Source organism: Xenopus laevis, chromosome 3S, assembly GCF_017654675.1.
Source record: "Xenopus laevis strain J_2021 chromosome 3S, Xenopus_laevis_v10.1, whole genome shotgun sequence".
Lineage (NCBI taxonomy): Eukaryota > Metazoa > Chordata > Amphibia > Anura > Pipidae > Xenopus > Xenopus laevis.
The window spans coordinates 62,456,806-62,476,906 of record NC_054376.1 but is presented as its reverse complement, the minus strand read 5'-3'; the positions used below and the strand labels follow the sequence as shown (position 1 = coordinate 62,476,906).

Sequence of the window (20,101 nt, the reverse complement as noted above, 5' to 3'; positions counted from 1 at the left end):
AGTGAGATTTACCTTGGTCTTTACAGTTTCTTGAGGTTCAATTAACAATGAAAGCTCTTGGGACATATTTGGATCCTCAGGGGTTGACCAGTTGTCTACCTGCAACCTGTTAAGACAACAGCACCAAAAGCCTTGTTATTTATTTTAGCATTCTCTACATTTTTCCACCAAGCACTGAGGTAGCAAGAACCCTAACCTCCCTACCTGATTAATACTCCACAACAGGGTGTTCTCCTCTTATGTGCTTTAGTTGCCAAACTGTTGCACAACCTTATTGTTTACTCTACATACAAAATCGTCACCTGAAAATTTCCTCCTTGCCATAACTGCAAATGGTCTCACTGTGGTCTAATTTCTGGCAAACCACAGTCTTCTCACTCCAATTGGTGCCTTAGTAGTACAAACCTCTGCATGTTCTCTTCCATTTCCTGAAATCTGTCTTCTGTCCTTTGCCGCTCCTCCAATAGCTGTCGCTCCAAGTCTGCTATCACTTGTTCTGCCTCAGTGCTTTTTTGTTTCATTTCTTGATACCTGAAACAACACAGATTTGAATTGAGTGGAGTGAATTTCACTTAAACAATTATGGGGTAATATTTTCATAAGACAAGACACCCATTTCCAATAGACATCTCTTATAATGGGTCATATCCTGATAGGGAAATCTCCTCTTATAGTCACCACTGTGTGTTACTTCTGTATATGTAAAGTCTACTTTATTTACACATTTGTGTTTATATTTCAAAATGTAGTCATTTCAGGGTCGGACTTATTGGTGGTCAGTGGTGGCCTTTTGTTGAGCCCAAGGGACCCCAGTTCAACACTGGCTCTGTTCAGGAGAACAAAAGCACATATCAACACAGACCTACATTCAGGGACTTGTGTAGGGCAGATAACATTTCAGTGTTACATATACATAAATGGCACAAAAGGATGATATGAAGAGAAATGTTTGTGTAAATTGCCTGTTATGAGTGATATCAAAGAGACTGGAGGCAGTAACTTGCTAATATTTCATTATGTAAGGCATAATTTCTAGGGTAAATGGGTGCCACAAATTTTATAACAGATAGAGGTTATAAAGAAAAGGGCCTACAATGGGATGATTTTGTATGCTCCTCAAACACGTGCACGGTATTGGTCTCCCAAATGCAGTAAATATCTGTATGACCTGAAAGGCCAAGCAAAATCAAAAGCCATAATAAAAAAATCACACAGAATAATGATTTATGTCTACTTTTCCAGTTGAAAAAGATCAGCCAAACACATCATTTAGTATATGGCTGACTTATACAAGCATAATGAATTTCAAATTACACTTAGAAGAAGCAGGAGCAGGCAATGTTCCTTTTAATTCCTTCTTAGCTATGTTGGTAAAAAAATAATTTTGTGTGCATTTTTAAAAACTTTGTGCACAGGTCAGAATAAATGCAAAATGTGTTTTTACACAAATCTTCAAAATTGTGTGTGCACGCACAGCTTACAAGGAACACTGGTAGCAGGGAAGATCTGACTAAGCTGTCAAGCAGAAGCATCTTTTGTTTACAACTAGAAAATGTTAGCCGTTTGTTAAACAGAGGGAATATTATAACACTGCACCATTTATTAAAAAAAAAAAAATTACAGGCTATGGATGAGATCTTGGGACCAGGGTTTTCCAGAATAGGGATCTTTCAGTAATATATAACAACACAGCTTTAGTAGCAAGAAGTACAATTCTATTTTTATACATTCTCTACAATTTTGGAATCTCACCTCTGCTGCAGTTCCAGGAGTTGCTGGTCTGCCTCTGTATGGATTTCTTTCTTCTCTTGTGGCGCTCCAGGAGCTGAATCGACCATCATGGCCTCCTGTACAGATACCTTTAAATAAGGGTTAATGCAACTGAATTGATACATCCATACTCTAAAACAACAATTACAAATTTAAGCTGTTTCAATAATACAGGAATCTCCAGAAAGAGGTAATTACACCGATGGTTTACAGTACAGAATAAAATGCCTGTTACTGCACTAATCAATGGTTCAAATGCAACAAAATGTTTCAGCAGGGTTTTGTTCCTGTAAAAATGACAAATGCTCTTTGTCACGTTTTAGTCCAATAAAAGTATACTGCTACCAACACATCTGCGCCGGTCATCTTTCAACATGGGATACATCAGTATATATGTAAGCAAGGGCACCAGAATCAGCAAACTAGATTCAGTGGATGAATTAGAGGTAAGAAAAGTATTGCTGTTCCCTTTTTCCTGTTCATTCTTTGTATAATTATTGCTGCTCCTCTTACCTTTTTTGTATCGATACCAACTGGCCTATATTTTATTCTCACCTGATTTTTGGGTGTTAATTCCTGAAGTTGTTTTTCAAGTAATGCATATCGATTGAGAGCATCTTTAAGGTTCTGGCTGCTTCCTCGAAGTTGCATCGACAGAGCATTCTTCTCATCGAATATCTGAGACAACTACACAGCAGCAATGCCAAAGCACAAGTCAGATATAGCTAGCATGTGATGTAAATTAATTATGCTTATTATACTCTTTAAATGCCTCAATAGCTAACATTTTCATGTTTCAGTTGAAGAATAATGCTAATTATTCATTTTGCTTTGTTCTCTAACTCTTGAAGGAGAAGGAAACCCTTTCGGCGCAAAACCCCTCCCCCCATAGACCCCCCTCCCCCCCTTGTAGACGCCCCTCCCTCCTCCCCCGGGCAAATGCCCCTAAGTTGCTACTTACCCCTCTGCGCAGGTCCTCTCCCATGGAGTTCGCAGGCCACATCTTCTCCCGTGTGGTCTTCTTCCTGGATTCCCCGGCGTATTGTGGCGCATGTGCAGTAGGAGCATTTGCCGGTTCAGCTCTACTGCGCATGCGACGAAAGTCACAAAGTTTTCCAATTTCTTTTTTCGGCAACTTTGTGACTTTCGTTGCATGCGCAGTAGATTCCAACCGGCAAATGCTCCTACTGCGCATGCGACACCAAACGCCGGGGAATCCAGGAAGAAGACCACATGGGAGAAGGTGGCGCCTGCGAACTGCACGGGAGATTACCTGCGCTGAGGGGTAAGTAGCAACTTAGGGGCATTTGCCCGGGGGGGGGGGAAGGGTTTTGCGCCGAAAGGGTTTCCTTCTCCTTTAAGCTGCCCATATAAGGGCAGATTTAAGCTGTTGATTCAGCCCCTTCAGACTAAGCATCTTACCTGCCCATGCATGGGGCACTCCAATGAACCTGGCCAACAGATACCTAACTGAAATAGGCATATGTTATCACACTATCCAAACATTCTAAAAAGGTAACAATTTCTGTACTCCAAAATGAAACAAACAAAAAAAAAAAACCAACAGGTATGGGAAATATTATCTGGAATGTTTAGGACCTGGGGTTTTACAGATATGATTTTTTTCTGTAATTTGGTTTACCATACTTTACGTCTCCGAAAATCGTTTAAACATTAAATGTATGATATTTTGTTTCCAGATAGGAGTTGCTATAACCGTACTTAAATATGCTTTAGTGTAAAAAACACACAAAAAAAATAATATATCTATCTATCTATCTCTATATATATATATATATATATATATATATATATATATATATATATATATATATATATATATATATATATATATATATATATATATCCAAACAAAATGGAGTGGAGTATGCACCAGTCCGTTACTTTAGTCCAATTAAGGACACAATGTATAGTTATCAAAAAAAGTCCAGACAACTTATCTTTGTGAAGAAAACGAAAATTCTTTATCCAGCATACATATGCATGAATATGCAACGTTTCGAAGCTCCCGCTTCTTTATCAAGCAATCTAAGTTTACAATGATTTCACATCCTTATAACAGGTTACAGCTGTAAACACGCCCCCAAGGGGGTGGTATAAATTACAAGCGTGGTGTATGACCTCTTGAAAAAATCTAAATAATAGACCATTAACGTCAAAGTGTATACATAGAAACAACCAATGGATTAATCAATTGTATCATAATGCGAACATAAACCACAAAACATGTGATAGAATCATTTAACACGTTATTACCTCATATATACTAAGGTAAGGTCATATATGAGGTAATAACGTGTTAAATGATTCTATCACATGTTTTGTGGTTTATGTTCGCATTATGATACAATTGATTAATCCATTGGTTGTTTCTATGTATACACTTTGACGTTAATGGTCTATTATTTAGATTTTTTCAAGAGGTCATACACCACGCTTGTAATTTATACCACCCCCTTGGGGGCGTGTTTACAGCTGTAACCTGTTATAAGGATGTGAAATCATTGTAAACTTAGATTGCTTGATAAAGAAGCGGGAGCTTCGAAACGTTGCATATTCATGCATATGTATGCTGGATAAAGAATTTTCGTTTTCTTCACAAAGATAAGTTGTCTGGACTTTTTTTGATAACTATATATATATATATATATATATATATATATATATATATATATATATATATATATATATATATATATATATAATCAAACAGAATGGAATGCACAACCATTAGTATGCAGAAACCTGGGTGCTAGTCTGAGAAGTATGTAGACAAAATGCAGGGATTGACAGCACTCCAAGGAAATACATCAAGTCAATAATTCAAATGAAAGTGGAGATTTATCGGTGATCCAACGTTTCGGCTCCGCACAGAAGCCTTCGTCAGGGAAAGACGAAGGCTTCTGTGCGGAGCCGAATCACCAATAAATCTCCACTTTCATTTGAATTATTGACTTGATGTATTTATATATACACAGTATATATATATATATATATATATATATATATATATATATATATATATATATATATATATATATATAGATATATATATATATAGATATATATATATATATATATAGATATATATATATATAGATATATTTAAACATTAAAATGTATGATATTTTGTTTCCAGATAGAGTTGCTATAACTGTACAAATATACATACATATTATATATATATATATATATATATATATATATATATATATATATATATATATATATATATATATATATATATATATATATATATATATATATATATATATATAAATTATACATGCACAAATAGACACACCTTTCCATTGAGCTGTTGAACTCTAAGCTCTTTGTGGTGAACCTGAGAAAGAGCATCACTAAGCTGCTTGTGAAGGCTCTGAACTTCCTCTTGACTGTTCTGCAAAGCTGATAGCAAGGAGTCATTGGTATTACCTTCGGACACCTACAAGAGGAACACACAGAAATCATCACTTTAGGCAGAGCATGTAAATGGAAAAGTCTTTTTTCCCCCAATATCTTATGCATTATGACTGCAATCAATGTTACAATCCTTAAAGGATAAGTAAACCTTTAAAATAAGTGAATGTAAAATTGATGAGAGTGCTATTCTACGCACTTTTGTCATTTACATTCATTATTTATTTTCTTTTTATTCCAAGATATTAAGGAATACATGTGCTGTTAATATGAATGAATTTTATTCCAACAGCTCCACCTGCTGGTCAGTTCACTTATTTTAAAGGTTTACTTATCCTTTAATCTAAAAGCCAACTGGTTATAATACTGCTATGGACAATTTAATAAGAGCACATATATGCACTGGGGATATCGGATAATGTTTTTTCCCTTGTTTTGATAATAATAGAACAACCATTCTACTAGCACAAGTCATTAGTCAACCACAAAGATATAACATATTATATCACAGCATAATATAAACAGATATTTTGGACTCTCTTTCTAAGGCTGATCTGAGGTTCATGCATGAAGTAACATTGAACAACATAGTAGAAATGGTGTTAAGAAGAGAAGTGCAAGGAAGAAGACAGTTCATTATTGTAAAGGCAAGTTTATGGCCCACAAGTGTAGATGTGGTAGCACATCTTTAGGCACAAAACAATGCCATACATTAAAAAGTACTTGTCTAAAGCCACTCCTTACACTTTTTCATAGTTGTGCCTGTGAAATGTGTGCAGTGCCCCTATCAGGATGTGGTGAACACCCTGGTGCTGCTGCCACTATTGAAGGTGGAGGTAGCAGGTCAGACTCACATTTTAGGACATCAAAACACTGAAGATTTTAAGGGGCAGATTTACAAGGGTTGAATTGAAAATTCAATTTTTTAAGGTCAAAACTGTCAAATTCGACTAGGAAATTTAAATTCGATTCGAGTATTTTTAAAAAATTTTAATTTGATTTTCGAGATTTATCAAACTTTGGCCCTTTAAGAACTCGAATTTGACTATTCGCCACCTAAAACCTGCCCAATTACCGTTAAAGTCAACGGGAGACATCCAGGGATCAATTTGGAGTTGATTGCAGCCTTCCTGACATTCGATTTGAATTTAATTCTGTTTTATAGTAAATTTCAATTGTTCGATTTTTGAGTTTTTGAGAGTTTAAAAAAAAAAAAAAAAACAAAACTCACATGAATTCGAAATTCGACCCTTGATAAATTTGCCTCTAAGTGTCAGCATTAGACTCATGTTGAAGCTCATGTGGAACTGTGCTCATTTTAATGCATTGACTGCAACAGCAGCTTGCACAGCAATTATGTAGGAATTGTGGGCAAAAAACATGGCCACTTGCATTTAAACTACATGTGCTAGAATTTATTGTTAATGAATCGCTAAACTGATTCAGCATGGAAAGAATTGAGAACACAAGCATGGCAGTGGAATTCAATCCAAATTCTATGCAAAGTTGAAGCAATTTAATAAGGTGACTAAAATATTGCAGTACATGACTGCCACGTTGGCGCTTCACTGTTTAAGCATACAGCCCTGCTGAAGCACTTACGTTACTATTGTGTTCTGCTCCCAAACCAAGATAAAGGCTCTAGCTAAACCAGCATAAACCATTCAAGCAGATTCAAATATCTATGAACTTTCCTGTTAACTTGCTGAGAAACTCTTTTAGCCTAGCTTAAACAACCAAAATCCCCTATTTTCACACAATTGGGAATCATAAACTAAGCAGTCAGAAATAGCAAGCTGACACAAGGAATCTAAAGCGAGTTAGAAGGGAGGAAAGAATAGCAACATTCGTTAAAATTAAGGCCAATGTAATACAGGGTAGATTAGCCACTGAGCAACGATAGCTTTGGGGACTTACATATTAGTATTGTGTGAATTTTACAGATATTATCTTCATCAATCATCAAGAACACATACCTTTTTGTCCCCGAGATCTGTGTTCTGCACATGTATTGCCACCTCTCTTTGTGATGAATTTATAGCCCCTGGCAGTCTCTTGCTTTCTTCTTGTAAGTTTTCCAATAACTTTATATGGTTTTGTGAGGCTAGAAGGTCAGAACTTAACTGACTCAGTTGTCCATGTGCAGCTTGCAGTTTTATAGTTTGCTCTTCTAACAATGCTTTCAATTTTTGCTGTTCCTCATTGTTTGTTGATATGAGTTCTTCCTGCAGGACTGCCCAATTTTTCTGCTCTACCTGCATTTTATAGAACTCTTCCTTAGCAGAATCATGACTGTCCTGTAGTGACCTCATGGAGCCTTGAAACGCTTGTAACCGAGCTGTCAGTGAAGAATTCTCTTCGTTTGCATGAAGTAAGCGCTGCTCTGCCTCCATCAAGTCCCTTGCCAGTTCTGCTACTCTTTCCTCAGCAGTTTCTGCCTCATTGCGCATTATTCCAGTGTCATGCTGCAAATTTTGTAGCTTCCTCTGTAGCTCCTCCTCTGCACTTTTCACTCTCCTTTCTGCCTCTTCTTGAGTTTGATATTTCTCCTCTTTCACAAGTGCCAATTCTTTTTGAAGTTGTAAGAACTCCTCTTTCAACTTCTGCACCTCTTTGATTTCTTCTGCAAATCGAACCTCTCCTGCCTCCCTCTCAGTCTGTAGTTTAGACACACAGAGGGTCAAGGTTTCTACTTCCAGTTGTGTGCTCTGTTTCTCTTTTCTGGTTTCTTCAAGTTTCTGCCTCAAAATATCTGCCTGCTCTTTCTCCTGCTTCAATTGCTGCTCCTGTGCACTCTGCTCTTGTCGTAGTCTCTCTATTTCTTGTAATTTTTCGCCCAGAAGTTGCTTCAGCTGTGAGTCCTTAAGGGTTATGAGTTCCTTTAAATCCTCACGGTACCGAGCTAGTTGAGCATTCAGCTTGGCATTTTGTGCATTCAAGTCATCTGTGCGGCTCAGCAGAAATCGTAGCTCCTCACGTAGTTCGTTACTCTCTGCTGCAGCCTCCTGGATCAGTGAATCTTTGGCAAGGATGGCACTAAGGTGTCTCTGCTCGAGCTGTTGGTAGTCACTTATCAAACGTTCACGCTCCTCCTGCAGTGAGCACATAGATTTAGTTATTGCTTCAAGCTGAGTTTTACTTCTTCTAGTATCTTCTTGGGAGTTTTGTGCTTGGGACTCTGTAGCCTCCAGTTTCTTTACCAGTTGTGACCTTTCCTGCTCCATGTCTGTTAGTCTATTCTGGAGTTCCTTGCTCTCAGCAGCATGCAACTCCTGCAGCTCCCTAACAGTTGCTCTTACTGCTTCATCTTGAGAGCTCAGCAGCCTCACCACATCTTGCTCCTTCTGCTCTAGCTCACAATGAAGTTGCTCTGTCAGTGTTTTGGATGCCTGCAGATCACTTTCAGTCTGTTCAATGTGCAACTTCATGTCATGGACTTTTAACTCCAACCTTTTTACTGTATCCAGTTGGTCCTCCTTCTCTGCTTTAAATTGTTGAATTTCTGTTTCCAAAGCATCAAGCTGCTTTTGCCGATCTAGGTCTTCCAGATTTCTCACCTTTAGCTCTTCTTGACAGCTCTGTTGCAAATGCTGTGCCTCATCTAGTTGGGAAGAAAGCAGAGTTTTTTCTTCTAGCAGGGAATTCTGTACCTTCAGATGAGATTCTGCCTCACTTTGTATGGCTGTTGTGAGTTCCAGATTTGCTTTCTCAAGTCTGTGGAATAAATACAATTTAATTATTGGATTGGGAACAATCTTTTGGTGTAAATATGCAGAATTAATAAAGAGCTACCAAGCACCACAAAGCATTCTACGACATCTTCATAATAATATGATTCTACAAATATTTGGGAGGTGTACTTGCAGAAACATGTAGTTCTGCTGGTAGATGTGGTTGAGGCAGGTATTGAGAATCACAGTCTGGTGATGTGCCTGACTAAAAGGGGTTGGGAGAACACAGAGGTATTATTGGTCAAACTTATCATACTGGTGTTCGTGATCAAACTGTTTGAACCATAGTCCAAATTGACTATAAAGGCATACATAAAGAATCCATTAAAAATGCATGCTTATTGGATGGGAAGCTTCATATTTACACAGAGGAACATTTATTAAATAACAGAACAGAGCTTGGACCGGTGGTGGATCATTATCAATATACTGTAAGTTTGATGAAAGGTCTGCTGTTTGTGGACATTATATTTGGGGAGAGATTGAGATACATGAGGTGGGTGGGTTCTTAATTATAAGGACCTACAGAACAGTTATATATTTGATTAAATTGTTTTAATGAGATGTGAGATCTTTGTATCCAAAAATGTATTCACTTTATTAGGGGTACAAGATAATTTGATTATAAGGTTTTATAGATATATAATTATCATCACAAGGTTTAAATGCCCAGTATATTACCCCATGTAATCTAAAAGTATTTCCACTTCTCTCAAATTATTATTAGGGTCAGGGATCAGAGTTATTTCTGACATTCCACTTGCAAAAGCTTCTCTTTTGTAAAACGTATACATTGCATTCTTTACCTAATCACTTGGCCCCGCAGTTCTTCAGCTCGTGAAGTGATTTCTGTTAGCTCATTCTTTAGTGATGTACAGATCTTTTCCTTTTCTTCCATTTCATTATCCTTTGCTTTCATGGCACCTGAGAATTTTTTATTCCATTTTTTAGATTCTTCTATTATACGGTCCCTGTCATCTTGCAAGGAACACATGCTGCTGGTAAATGCTGCCAGTTTTGCTATGTTTTGGTTTAAATTCCCACGGAGCTCCTTCAGTTCCACAGTCTTATTGTCCAAAGCAGTCTGCAAGCCAGTAATAGTTCCATCCATACTTTCTTTTTCCTGCTGCAGTAAATCTAGCTTCTCCTGCATGTTTTTCATCTCTTTAAGATGCTTCTCTCTTTCATGTTCCAACCTCTTTTCTGCTTCCTCATCTTTCTTTTTCAGTTTTAAAGCTGAATCCTCCCCTGCTACACGAAGACTTTCCTTTAGTTTCATACTCTCTGCTAATACTCTTGCTGCTTCACTTTGAGTATCATCTAACATCACACGGATTGACACTAAGTCAGCTTTTGCTTTTTTTGTATCTTCCCTGGCCTTAGCTATTTTTTCGTTTGCTGCTACCTTGTCTTTCTCACACGCACTATGAACGAACTCTAAAGCCTTAACTGTTCTTTCTAAACCACTGATAGTCTCTTGGAACTGAATACAGTCTTTCTGCAAATGGCGTACTTCTTGCTGTTTCTCCTTGAGAAGTTCTTGAAGCTCTCTTGTCTGTCTCTCTCTGCCCTTTTCTCCCTGATGCACTGATTTCAGTTTCTCTACATACTCTTTCTGAACATGAGAAAGTGCTTCTGCTTTTTGCATCTCTAACTTCCTCTTCTCCTCTTCTAATTCAAACTGGAGGTCCTGTAACTCTTTTTGCAAGTAGTCATTTTTTATCTGTAAATCCATAGCATCCTGTTGATAATTTCCTATACTTCCATTGAGTTCAGCCAACTGGTTCATCAGGCGTTCCTCCAACTCATCCTTTTCCAGCTCTGTCATCTCCTTTTCTTTAACTGCCTTAGCCTCGGAAATTTGTATTTTTTTATTTATTTCTTTTAACTCTTCCGTCTTTATTTGCAGTTGACTTACATCCTCTAACAAATTAGATATCTGTGTTTCAGCCTTGCGCTTGTCTTCTCGTAATACCTTTATGTCATCACTAATTTTCTCAAAACCATTTTCTTTTGCACCATTTTCCAATTCATTTATGTGATCCTGCAGCTGACTTATTTGCTCTAACAAATAAGATATCTGGTTTCCAGCCTTAAGCTTATCTTCTCGTAAGACCTTTATCTCATCACTTATATTTTCAAAATCACGTTCTTTCATGCTATTCTCCAGTTCATTAATACGATCTTGCAACTGAGCAATCAAATTCATATCAACTTTGTCAGATGTGCTTTTTTGATCATCGAGTAGTTCCAGAGATATCGGACTGCTGCCGGTCTTTTCTCTACTTTTTGGGGGTGGTAAAACAGATACAACAGGGGATTCATGTGTGGTTATAGCCCCATCTTGACTGAAAATGGGATGTTCTTCCTCAGTTCTTCCTAGTTTTGATTCAATACTCTGAAGTTGATTTTGCAGGCATTCTGACTGTTGAATAAGAGAAAAATTTTCATTCTTGACCACTTCCAGTTGAGTAACAAGATCACAATTTTCCGAGTTCAGTCTTTCAAGCTCAGCTTTAAGCTCCTCATTTTCTTTATTAAACTGTAATATTTGTTCACTGTTACTGGGTTGTAACTCTCCTCTGAGCTTTTCATTCTCTTCTTCTAGATCCAGTATTTTTTGCTGCTTTGATTTGGCATATTTCCTCATCTTATCCTTCATATTTTCTAATTCTTGCTCCACATCTTCCAGTTGCTTCTCAACTTCTATTTTTGCAGATTCCATGCTTTTCATTTTATGGAATATCTCTTGCTTCTCCTGCCTTACAGCTTCTAAAGCTCGATTCATCCTGTCCATCTCATTGCTAACATTTTCATAGGACTGAAGCAGTGATTCATATTCTTTTTGTTGGTCAGACAGTTTCTCTTGCCATTCAAGTTGCTGTGTAGAGCCTGCATTCTTCATAGATTCCAGTTCTTTTTTCAAGATTTCTTTCTCATGTGTAATACCTGCTAAGGCAAGTTTCAGACTTTCACATGAATCTTCCAGATTTTTATTATCTGCTAAACTTTTGTCAACATCCCCGATCAGCTTGTTTAACTCTTCTTTCTTGCTAAGTAATTTATCAAGCAGGTTGTCCCTTTCCTCACTTATTTCAAAGACAGATCTTTCTGCCATTCTCAAGTGGTTAGACAGCTCCTCTCTTTGTTTTCTCATATTATCCAGTTCTAATTGTAAAGACTTACTCTCTTTAAGTGCTTCTTTTCTAGAGATTAAAGCAGCCTGCAACTTCCTCTGAAGTTGATTTTTGTTCCTAGCTACCTCCACATCTTCATCTTGTTTTTGCTGCACTTCAAGAATCTGCTTTTCAAATTTTTGAATGCATTCCTTATTCTCCTTTGCTTGATGTTCCAACTGAGACTTGAGGGCACTTACCATTTCATCCTTTTCCAATATAGACATCTGGAGGTTTTTTACAAATTCATTTCTTTCTTCTAGCACCATCTGAAGACCATTTATTTCCTCTTGCTTAAGAGAAATCTCTGTCTGTTTTTCCTTTATTTTCGATTCCATTAATTGAAATTTGTTGCAATCCTGAAGGCTTTTATCTAGCTCTTTCTTTAAAGAGGCAGCTTTGGCTTCAAACTCTTGACAATTTTCTTTTTGATGTTGAAGTTGTCTGTTCAAATCCTCTATGGTCTCTTGAAGTTTTAAAACTTGTTCAACACTGTGTTTAAGATCTTCTTCTAAAGAAACAGCTCTTAGTTCACACTCATCTCTCTGTTGCTCAAAAATACCTAACTGCTGTTTTAAAGCCTCCACTGTAATCTCAGTAGAAAGATCCTCGTCAGCTACTGCATTTATAAATTCCACCCCACATTTTGAATGCTGCTGATCTATCACATTGGTTTGTGTGCCTGCATTCTGTGAATCTAATGGAGACCACCTTGGTGGCTCAATTTCTTGCAGGTTCTTTAACTGTCCTTGGAGCTCCAAATTATGTTTTTGCTGCTCTTCATATTTTTCCTGCAATAAATTGTATTCATCTTTCTGTTGTTTCAGCTGTTCACGATGATGTCTGTCTTTTTCCTGTGCTTTTTTAATGGTGTCCCTACGAGAATTTAGAGCTTCCTGAATTTTCTTTTGCAGATGATCTTTCTCTTGCTCAAGATTTATTATTTTGTTTTCCAACATAACTCTTGTGTCGATTAGTTCATCAGGCTCACATGAAGGCACAGAAGCTAAATATTCTGAGTTCTGAGATTCTGCGGTTAGTCTTTCAATCAAGGAAAGGTTCTCTGATTTCTCCATATGTAGTGTTTCAATCAAGTTATCTTTTTTACTCATCTCTAAACTCATTTCTTCTATCAGAGTCTGAAGTTTCTCTTCATCTGCCTGTTTTTCAGTCATTTCTCTCCTGGCTCGTTCCAGGTCAGATTGCATTTCTGAAAGCTGCAGTTTCAGAACTTCAACTGTATTTTGCTCCGTTACTTGTTGGCAGGTAGATTCCACAATTATGCTATCAGGCTCTGTATTATATTTAATTAACTTTTTCTCCAGAACAGACACCTTTTTCAGGAGTTCCTTCCTGTTGATAAGAGCAGCCTGAAGCTTTTTCTTCAGATGATCAAGTTCATTCTTTTGCAATTCCAATTGCTGTTGCATCTCTTCTTTCTCCTTTGGCTCATTAAAGTCTGGCAATGATCTGCTTTTGAAAAAATGCAACTCATTCTCTAAGTTGCTCTTCTCTCTCTGCAGATTGTGTATGGTGTCTGCATTATGAAGCTGTGTCTCAGTTAGTTTTTGGAGTTGTTCTTGCAAATCCTCATGTGCACTCTGTTGCAATTTCACAAATTCTTCCTGCTGGACATTATCCTGTCTTAGTGATTTTACGATGGCTTCTAGTTCCTCGTTTTCTCTTTGCACAGATGAAAGCATTTCTTGGGTTTGCAAATGCTCACATGTACCTTCTTGCAATTGAATTTGGAACAAATGCAATTCTTCTTGGACACGGTGCAACATTTCTTGATTTTTCACGAGATCAAATCTTGTGACCTCTAACTGTTGAAGCAGCTCATCTCGCTCTTGCTGTACTAAGTCCATCATGTCCTGAAGCTGAGCTTTCTCTTTTATGATTTGATCTAACTGCACACGTATATCTTCACTTTCTTTTTGTTGTGTATCAGAATGTTCCATATCCTCCTTCTGTTCTCCCTCAACTGATATCAACTGTTCTTGAAGAATCTTTATTTCCAAACACAAGGAATGTTTTTCTTCATTTAGGAGTACAACCTTATCAGAAAGGCTATGACTTAACTCATCCAGCTGCTGATCCTTCTCTGCTAGCAGCATTTCAAAGTTTATTATGCTTGCACTTTTTTGTGAAAGGAGATCCTGAAGCAAGACATTTTCCCTTTCATTTCCTGCAAGTGCTTCAGAAAGCCTCACTTCTTTGCTCTGACTTAGGTTCAGCATTTCCTGAAAACTTACCACATTTTCCTCTTTTTCACACAGCTGAATTTCCTTCAGTCTTAAAAGTGCATCTTGCTCAGACATTTGAAGATTCAGTTGATCAAGATCTTTTTGCAGAGCTGTAATTTTTAAGTCTTTGGATTTTGACTCGTTTTCTAAACTGTTTACTTGTTCAGCTAAGATGTTCTGAGCCCCATAGTATTCCATTTGTTTAATGTCTGTGTCTATATACGTAATCCTCTTGACCAGGGCCTCCTTCTCCAAGTTCAAAGTTTGCACTTGATTTTGCAGTTCCAACACAAGCTCATTCAGTGCCTTAATATCTACATTTATCTCATTGTTGCTACTGTCTCTAGTTAATAATGACAGCGCTTGACAGGTAGTATTAGACTCTTCAGTATCTATGATCTGTTTAAATTGTGCTTTTGCTTGAGATAGGTTTAGGACTGAGGGGTCATTACTTTCATCTGTGTATGTCATCCCTGAACTTTCTTCATAAAAAATAAGTTCTAGATGTTCACTGTTCTTTGCATCAGTTAGTCCATCAGAGTTATATTCAATTTTGAATTCACTATCATCCATGCTTTGTACTAATGTTTCACAGGGCAATTCTTCAACTTTCTCCAACAGTTGCCCCTTCAGGCTCTCTATCTCTTCTTGGGTGTCTCGGAGATCCATCATAAGGATAGATAATTGCTTCTTTTGCATATCTTCTATAGCATCTCCCAAAGCAATAGCAAATCCTTCAGATACAGAGTCAAGTCCATCTTTCTCCACTGTAGAGGGGTTCAACACCTACAGCAAAAAAGACAAGGTGTTCTAAATCTGTTATAGTATTACAGCAAAACTACATATATGAGCATAGCATACAAACATAAACAAATGCCAATTCATGATGCTAATCTAAAACAGGTCTTTATAAAGTGTGTAACCATACACATCCACAGACATTTAGAATTTGGATCTATGAAGGGATTGGCTGGAGAGAGGGATACTAGAAATATTTAGCTTCTTTCATCTGCAGCTTTATCCCCAGGCCAGTGCATTTTTTTTCTGAAAGAGAATCATACTGGGGAAAAAAAAACTAGAAATTTAACTCACTGGGGGAGGGTGGCACCTATTATTTTACCCCCCCCTCAGAATTATTAGTCTTTACTTGTCATTTAAGATTTATGGCAGATGTGGCATCTCTATAACAAAGTGCAGGGAATCTCTATGGGTTACTCCTCTGTGAATAAAAAAGAATTTGGTCTGCAGCTCTTGCCCTCCCTTACCCACCAATACAATTTAGCAGCATGTTTTCTGTCATCACTCTGAGGATGATGGCTTGCACCTTAATTTATAGAAAGTGACTAGCAATCCGTAGTGTGAACTGCAGTTTATAAACAAATAGCCACTTGTGCCATAGCTATATTCGTTTCCATAGAAGAAGAAAAAAAAATGGTTTAAACTAATAAACATAAAAATGTGAACAATGTTATATCTTGTGTTTTTATTTTTATTTACCTGTGTTAAAAGCTCACCATGTGGTTCCAGAACATTCTCGGAGGCAGTATGCACAATGTACTCATCCTCTAAAAGAAAAAGGTTTTGTTTAGTAACCAGCGAGACTACAATTCATAAGAAATACTTCCACAAGCTTTGTAATTTTATCTAAGTGCCTATTTAGTATTTAGAAGTTCAGCGCCAGGCACTTAAATGTGAGATGAATGGCCTCCACCTAAATTCTATACATAAATGCACTCGTGCCTAGAATATTCATGTTAATTTCAAATTCAAGGATATCAAAAGTCACCTCAGAGTTTTAAGACCTATATCAGAATGCTCAACCTTTTTAATTTTTGACTATGAACAAACAAACGAACTAACTAACTTGCAGGAAGTGAAATGCGGAGAACTTAAATACATACAGCAGATTTTGAGATGACAACAAATATACATACATATATATATATATATACACACACACACACACACACTCACCTTGTGGCGTCTCTTCAGTTTCTGTCTTTGACATTTCATCAGACATTTGCCCATAGTACTCATTTTTTATTACGCTTAAAGCAGAGTCATTTTCCCCTGGGGTTAGAATATTCAAGGACATAGAATACTCCTGGTTTAAGTTCATATTTTCCCTCTGTTCATCATTTACTTCCATAAAATCCTCCGGAATGTTCTTGGTTACTGGCCTTTCCATATTTTGTTGTTGAAGGTAAAGAGTCTCTTCAGTTTTCCGCTCGTTCAGTTCAGTTTTAACTGCTTTTACTGTGCACAACTCCTCTTTTGCTTTCTCAAGTTCCTCCTTAACGCCCTTTTCTCTCTCCAGTTCATTTCTAACTTGCTCCAATTCAATCTGATAACCTCTCAATTGTTCAAGTTCTTCTTTCATTCTCTCTAACTCTTCATGAACTCTTTCTGTTTGTTCTATTTCCTGCTGGGCATATTTCAATCTGCTCAGCTCACCTTTCTCTTGTACCAACTCACCCTGATCTTCCATTACTTTCTTCAGTTGCTCTTCCATTTGCTCTAACTTATCCTGTTCCACTTTCCCTCTCTTCAGTTCTTCTCTCAATTGTTCCAGCTCTTTGTGAGCTTCTTGCCCTTTTTCAAGCTCTTTCTTCATTTGTTCCATATCAGTCTTCATTTTCTCTAGTTCCTGTTGAACTCCACTCTCTTGCTCTAACTCCTTAAGCAGCCTTTCACAAGAATTATCCTTTTCTGTAAGTTTTTTCTCTAATATGGTCACTTGAAAAGCATATTCTTTCCTATCCCCATCCAAAGATTTTAATTCTGTTTCCATCTGCCTGAATTGCTCAGATAGAACCTGTGAAGGGATTAGGATGGGTTAGATGAAGGAAGCAAAATAATAGGGGACACAGAAATATCATTCTATGCCTTCCGCAAATCTACTCTGTATAAAATGAAATATCTTCCATTAATGCAAATCATGATATGCGAATGCAACACCAGCTATATACAGCAGAATTTGTAAAAATAGATGGGGAGCAAAAGACACACCTTACCTACTCAGTACATAAAGGCACATTATTATATTTTTCAGTAATTATTTTCCTGTACACTTAAGAGTTATCTTCTTTGTAATATAACCCCATCAAATACCACTTTTATCGTATCTGTAATTAGTGTATCTGTTAATTTGAGCTCTTATGAATAAACTATATCTTGGCAATGAAAGCATGGGGCAGAACAGACTAAGGTATTAAAGATGCCTGCAACTTTCCAGATTGATTCCTGTGGGCCCCCCGCACAGTAAGGACATGTGGTCTTTTCTGCCCTGATATGTGGGTATTCACATACTCTTCCACATTATTCCACAGGGACCTATAGTTCTTGGAATAAAAGCTAGTATTAGAACATTTTAAGGCTTTAACTATATGTAATGGTAAGAGGTGTCTATGAAAAGAGACCATGATTTTGTGTGTATTTCACCAGTATTAGGCTGGTCAACAGTAAACTTGAGGAAAAGTGTGTGTTTCTGCAGCAAGTAACATTGTGCATTTTCCCAGCTCAGGAAAAGCTGGATGAATGGGTTCCTGGAGTAAAAGCAGAAGAGCAGGGTGCGCCTTCCATTCCTTGCTCCATTAAGGGTTTTCAGCTGCCAAGTTAGTGGTAGCTAGGTAATTAAGCTGCAGGTGAGCTGCAGTGTCAAAAAGATGTGTAGGACTACACTTCAGCGCGTCTTCCCCCTGGATACCTCCTGGTGCTGGAGCAGGGTGAGGGGCCATGGATAGCCTCCAAGTGCAGGAAGGAGGTGTGATTGTGTGTGCAGCCGGGAAGGAGATTGAGAGTGATTTCCTGCTGACCTGAAGTGTTTGGAGAGAGCTCCAAAAGACTGGAGAGGAAGAGAGAAACCCTTCCCAGAGACAGTGTCAAGTGTAAGTCCAGGATTTTAATAATAAAGTAAGTAACTATTTTTATACTCATTTTCTTCTATTTGACACACTGATTTTTTTCTGTTTTTAAACAAGAACCCTTTATGTCATCTTTAGGTCTAAGTTCAGTTTTCTCCTTTAATATTACTTCATTTCAAAAAGCTACTTGATATGGAAAACTAAACAGAGTACTCCATGATTATTTTATATACTCACAATACCTACAGAACGACCATTGCAAAGACAAACAAAATAAAAAATTCTCCACCCCACCCCTGCACATATGTCAAGACCGTGTTATACTACGTCTACTGGTAGTGGGTCTGTTTGTAATTACCTGTTTCTGAAATTCTGCACTCTGTAGTTCCTGCTCTAACATCTCGACAAACTGAGTGCGGGCACGGAGAGTTTCACACTGCTCCTCTAGCTTCTGCTGCAGATCAAGGGTCTGTAAAAACACAGAGAGAGTTTATGCAGCAGCAAGAAATGGACTATATTACGTTAAAGGGATCCTGTCATCAGAAAACATGTTTTTTTCATAACGCATCAGTTAATAGTGCTACTCCAACAGACTTCTGCACTGAAATCCATTTCTCAAAAGAGCAAACAGATTTTTTTTTATATTTCAATTTCGAAATCTGACATGGGGCTAGACATTTTGTAAATTTCCCAGCTGCCCCAGGTCATGTGACTTGTGCCTGCACTTTAGGAGAGAAATGCTTTCTGGCAGGCTGCTGTTTTTCCTTCTCAATGTAACTGAATGTGTCTCAGTGGGACATGGGTTTTTACTATTGAGTGTTGTTCTTAGATCTCCCAGGCAGCTGTTATCTTGCGTTAGGGAGCTGCTATCTGGTTACCTTCCCATTGTTCTTTTGTTTGGCTGCTGGGGGGGGAAAGGGAGGGGGTGATATCAATCCAACTTGCAGTACAGCAGTAAAGAGTGATTGAAGTTTATCAGAGCACAAGTCACATAACTTGGGGCAGCTGGGAAATTTACAATATGTCTAGCCCCATGTCAGATTTCAAAATTGAATATAAAAAAAATTTGTTTGCTCTTTTGAGAAATGGATTTCAGTGCAGAATTCTGCTGGAGAAGCACTATTAACTGATTCATTTTGAAAACATTTTTTTTCCCCATGAAAGTATACAGTATGTAACTATATAGCATTACTGATGTCACACAAAAGACATATCTACATATCGAAAAATTATGTTCCTTGCACTCAGGTTAAACAATGTGGTATACTACCACTTTAAACAGAGTGAAATACATACAAATGAGCAGAAATGCTATTTTAACAGACCTGCAATGGACTAGAAAACAAATACAGTGAGTAATTTAATTACGTGCGGTGATTAAAGAGTTAGTAAAGGGCAAGGCATTTTTTGGAAGATTTGTTGCCTGCGGCGAGAGACAAATCTCCCTGTATGTGATTGCCCTTATGGTAGAAATCTCTGAAAGCTCAACGGATATTAAATTCTCTCTCTCTCTCTAGTATAGTGCCAGCAAGCATTACCTTCATGATATAAGCAGTCTTGAGAATGATACATATGCATACCTCAGCTTCCTGTTTTTGTTGGCATTTTTGGAGCTGTTCCACGGTTTGCTGGCTCTCGTGGAGTTGTCTAGTAAGTTCACCAAAACTATCTTGACTATCATACAATTGTCTTGTGAGCTTTGAAACAGTCTCTTGACTCTCTTGAAGCTGCTGTGTGAGCTCTGATACATTATTTTGTAGTCTCCTTCTCTCCTCCTCATGAATCCTTTCCTCCTCTCTCTGATCATGGTGCCATGCATCACTGCTCCCCTCTTTGTTCACCTAATTAGGAAAAAGGTGTAATAAATCTAC

The 20,101-nt window shown here is 37.6% G+C and overlaps 1 protein-coding gene across 4 annotated transcripts in view; it reads right to left on the bottom strand.

Moving 5' to 3' along the window:
• Nucleotides 1-20,101, bottom strand: part of golgb1.S (golgin B1 S homeolog) — a 28,514-nt gene that overhangs the window by 3,092 nt on the left and 5,321 nt on the right. For 3 of the 4 annotated variants that reach the window (XM_018255643.2, XM_018255640.2, XM_018255641.2), the window contains exons 5-15: nt 19,811-20,071; nt 18,589-18,699; nt 16,342-17,182; nt 15,865-15,932; nt 9,752-15,153; nt 7,191-8,928; nt 5,096-5,239; nt 2,326-2,457; nt 1,753-1,859; nt 406-531; nt 13-106 (exon numbers count right to left, since the gene is read on the bottom strand). In XM_018255643.2, coding sequence (XP_018111132.1) covers nt 13-106; nt 406-531; nt 1,753-1,859; nt 2,326-2,457; nt 5,096-5,239; nt 7,191-8,928; nt 9,752-15,153; nt 15,865-15,932; nt 16,342-17,182; nt 18,589-18,699; nt 19,811-20,071 — 9,024 coding nt within the window. The remainder of the gene's footprint in view (nt 1-12; nt 107-405; nt 532-1,752; nt 1,860-2,325; nt 2,458-5,095; nt 5,240-7,190; nt 8,929-9,751; nt 15,154-15,864; nt 15,933-16,341; nt 17,183-18,588; nt 18,700-19,810; nt 20,072-20,101) is intronic. The other variant, XM_018255642.2, reaches the window with a different exon arrangement.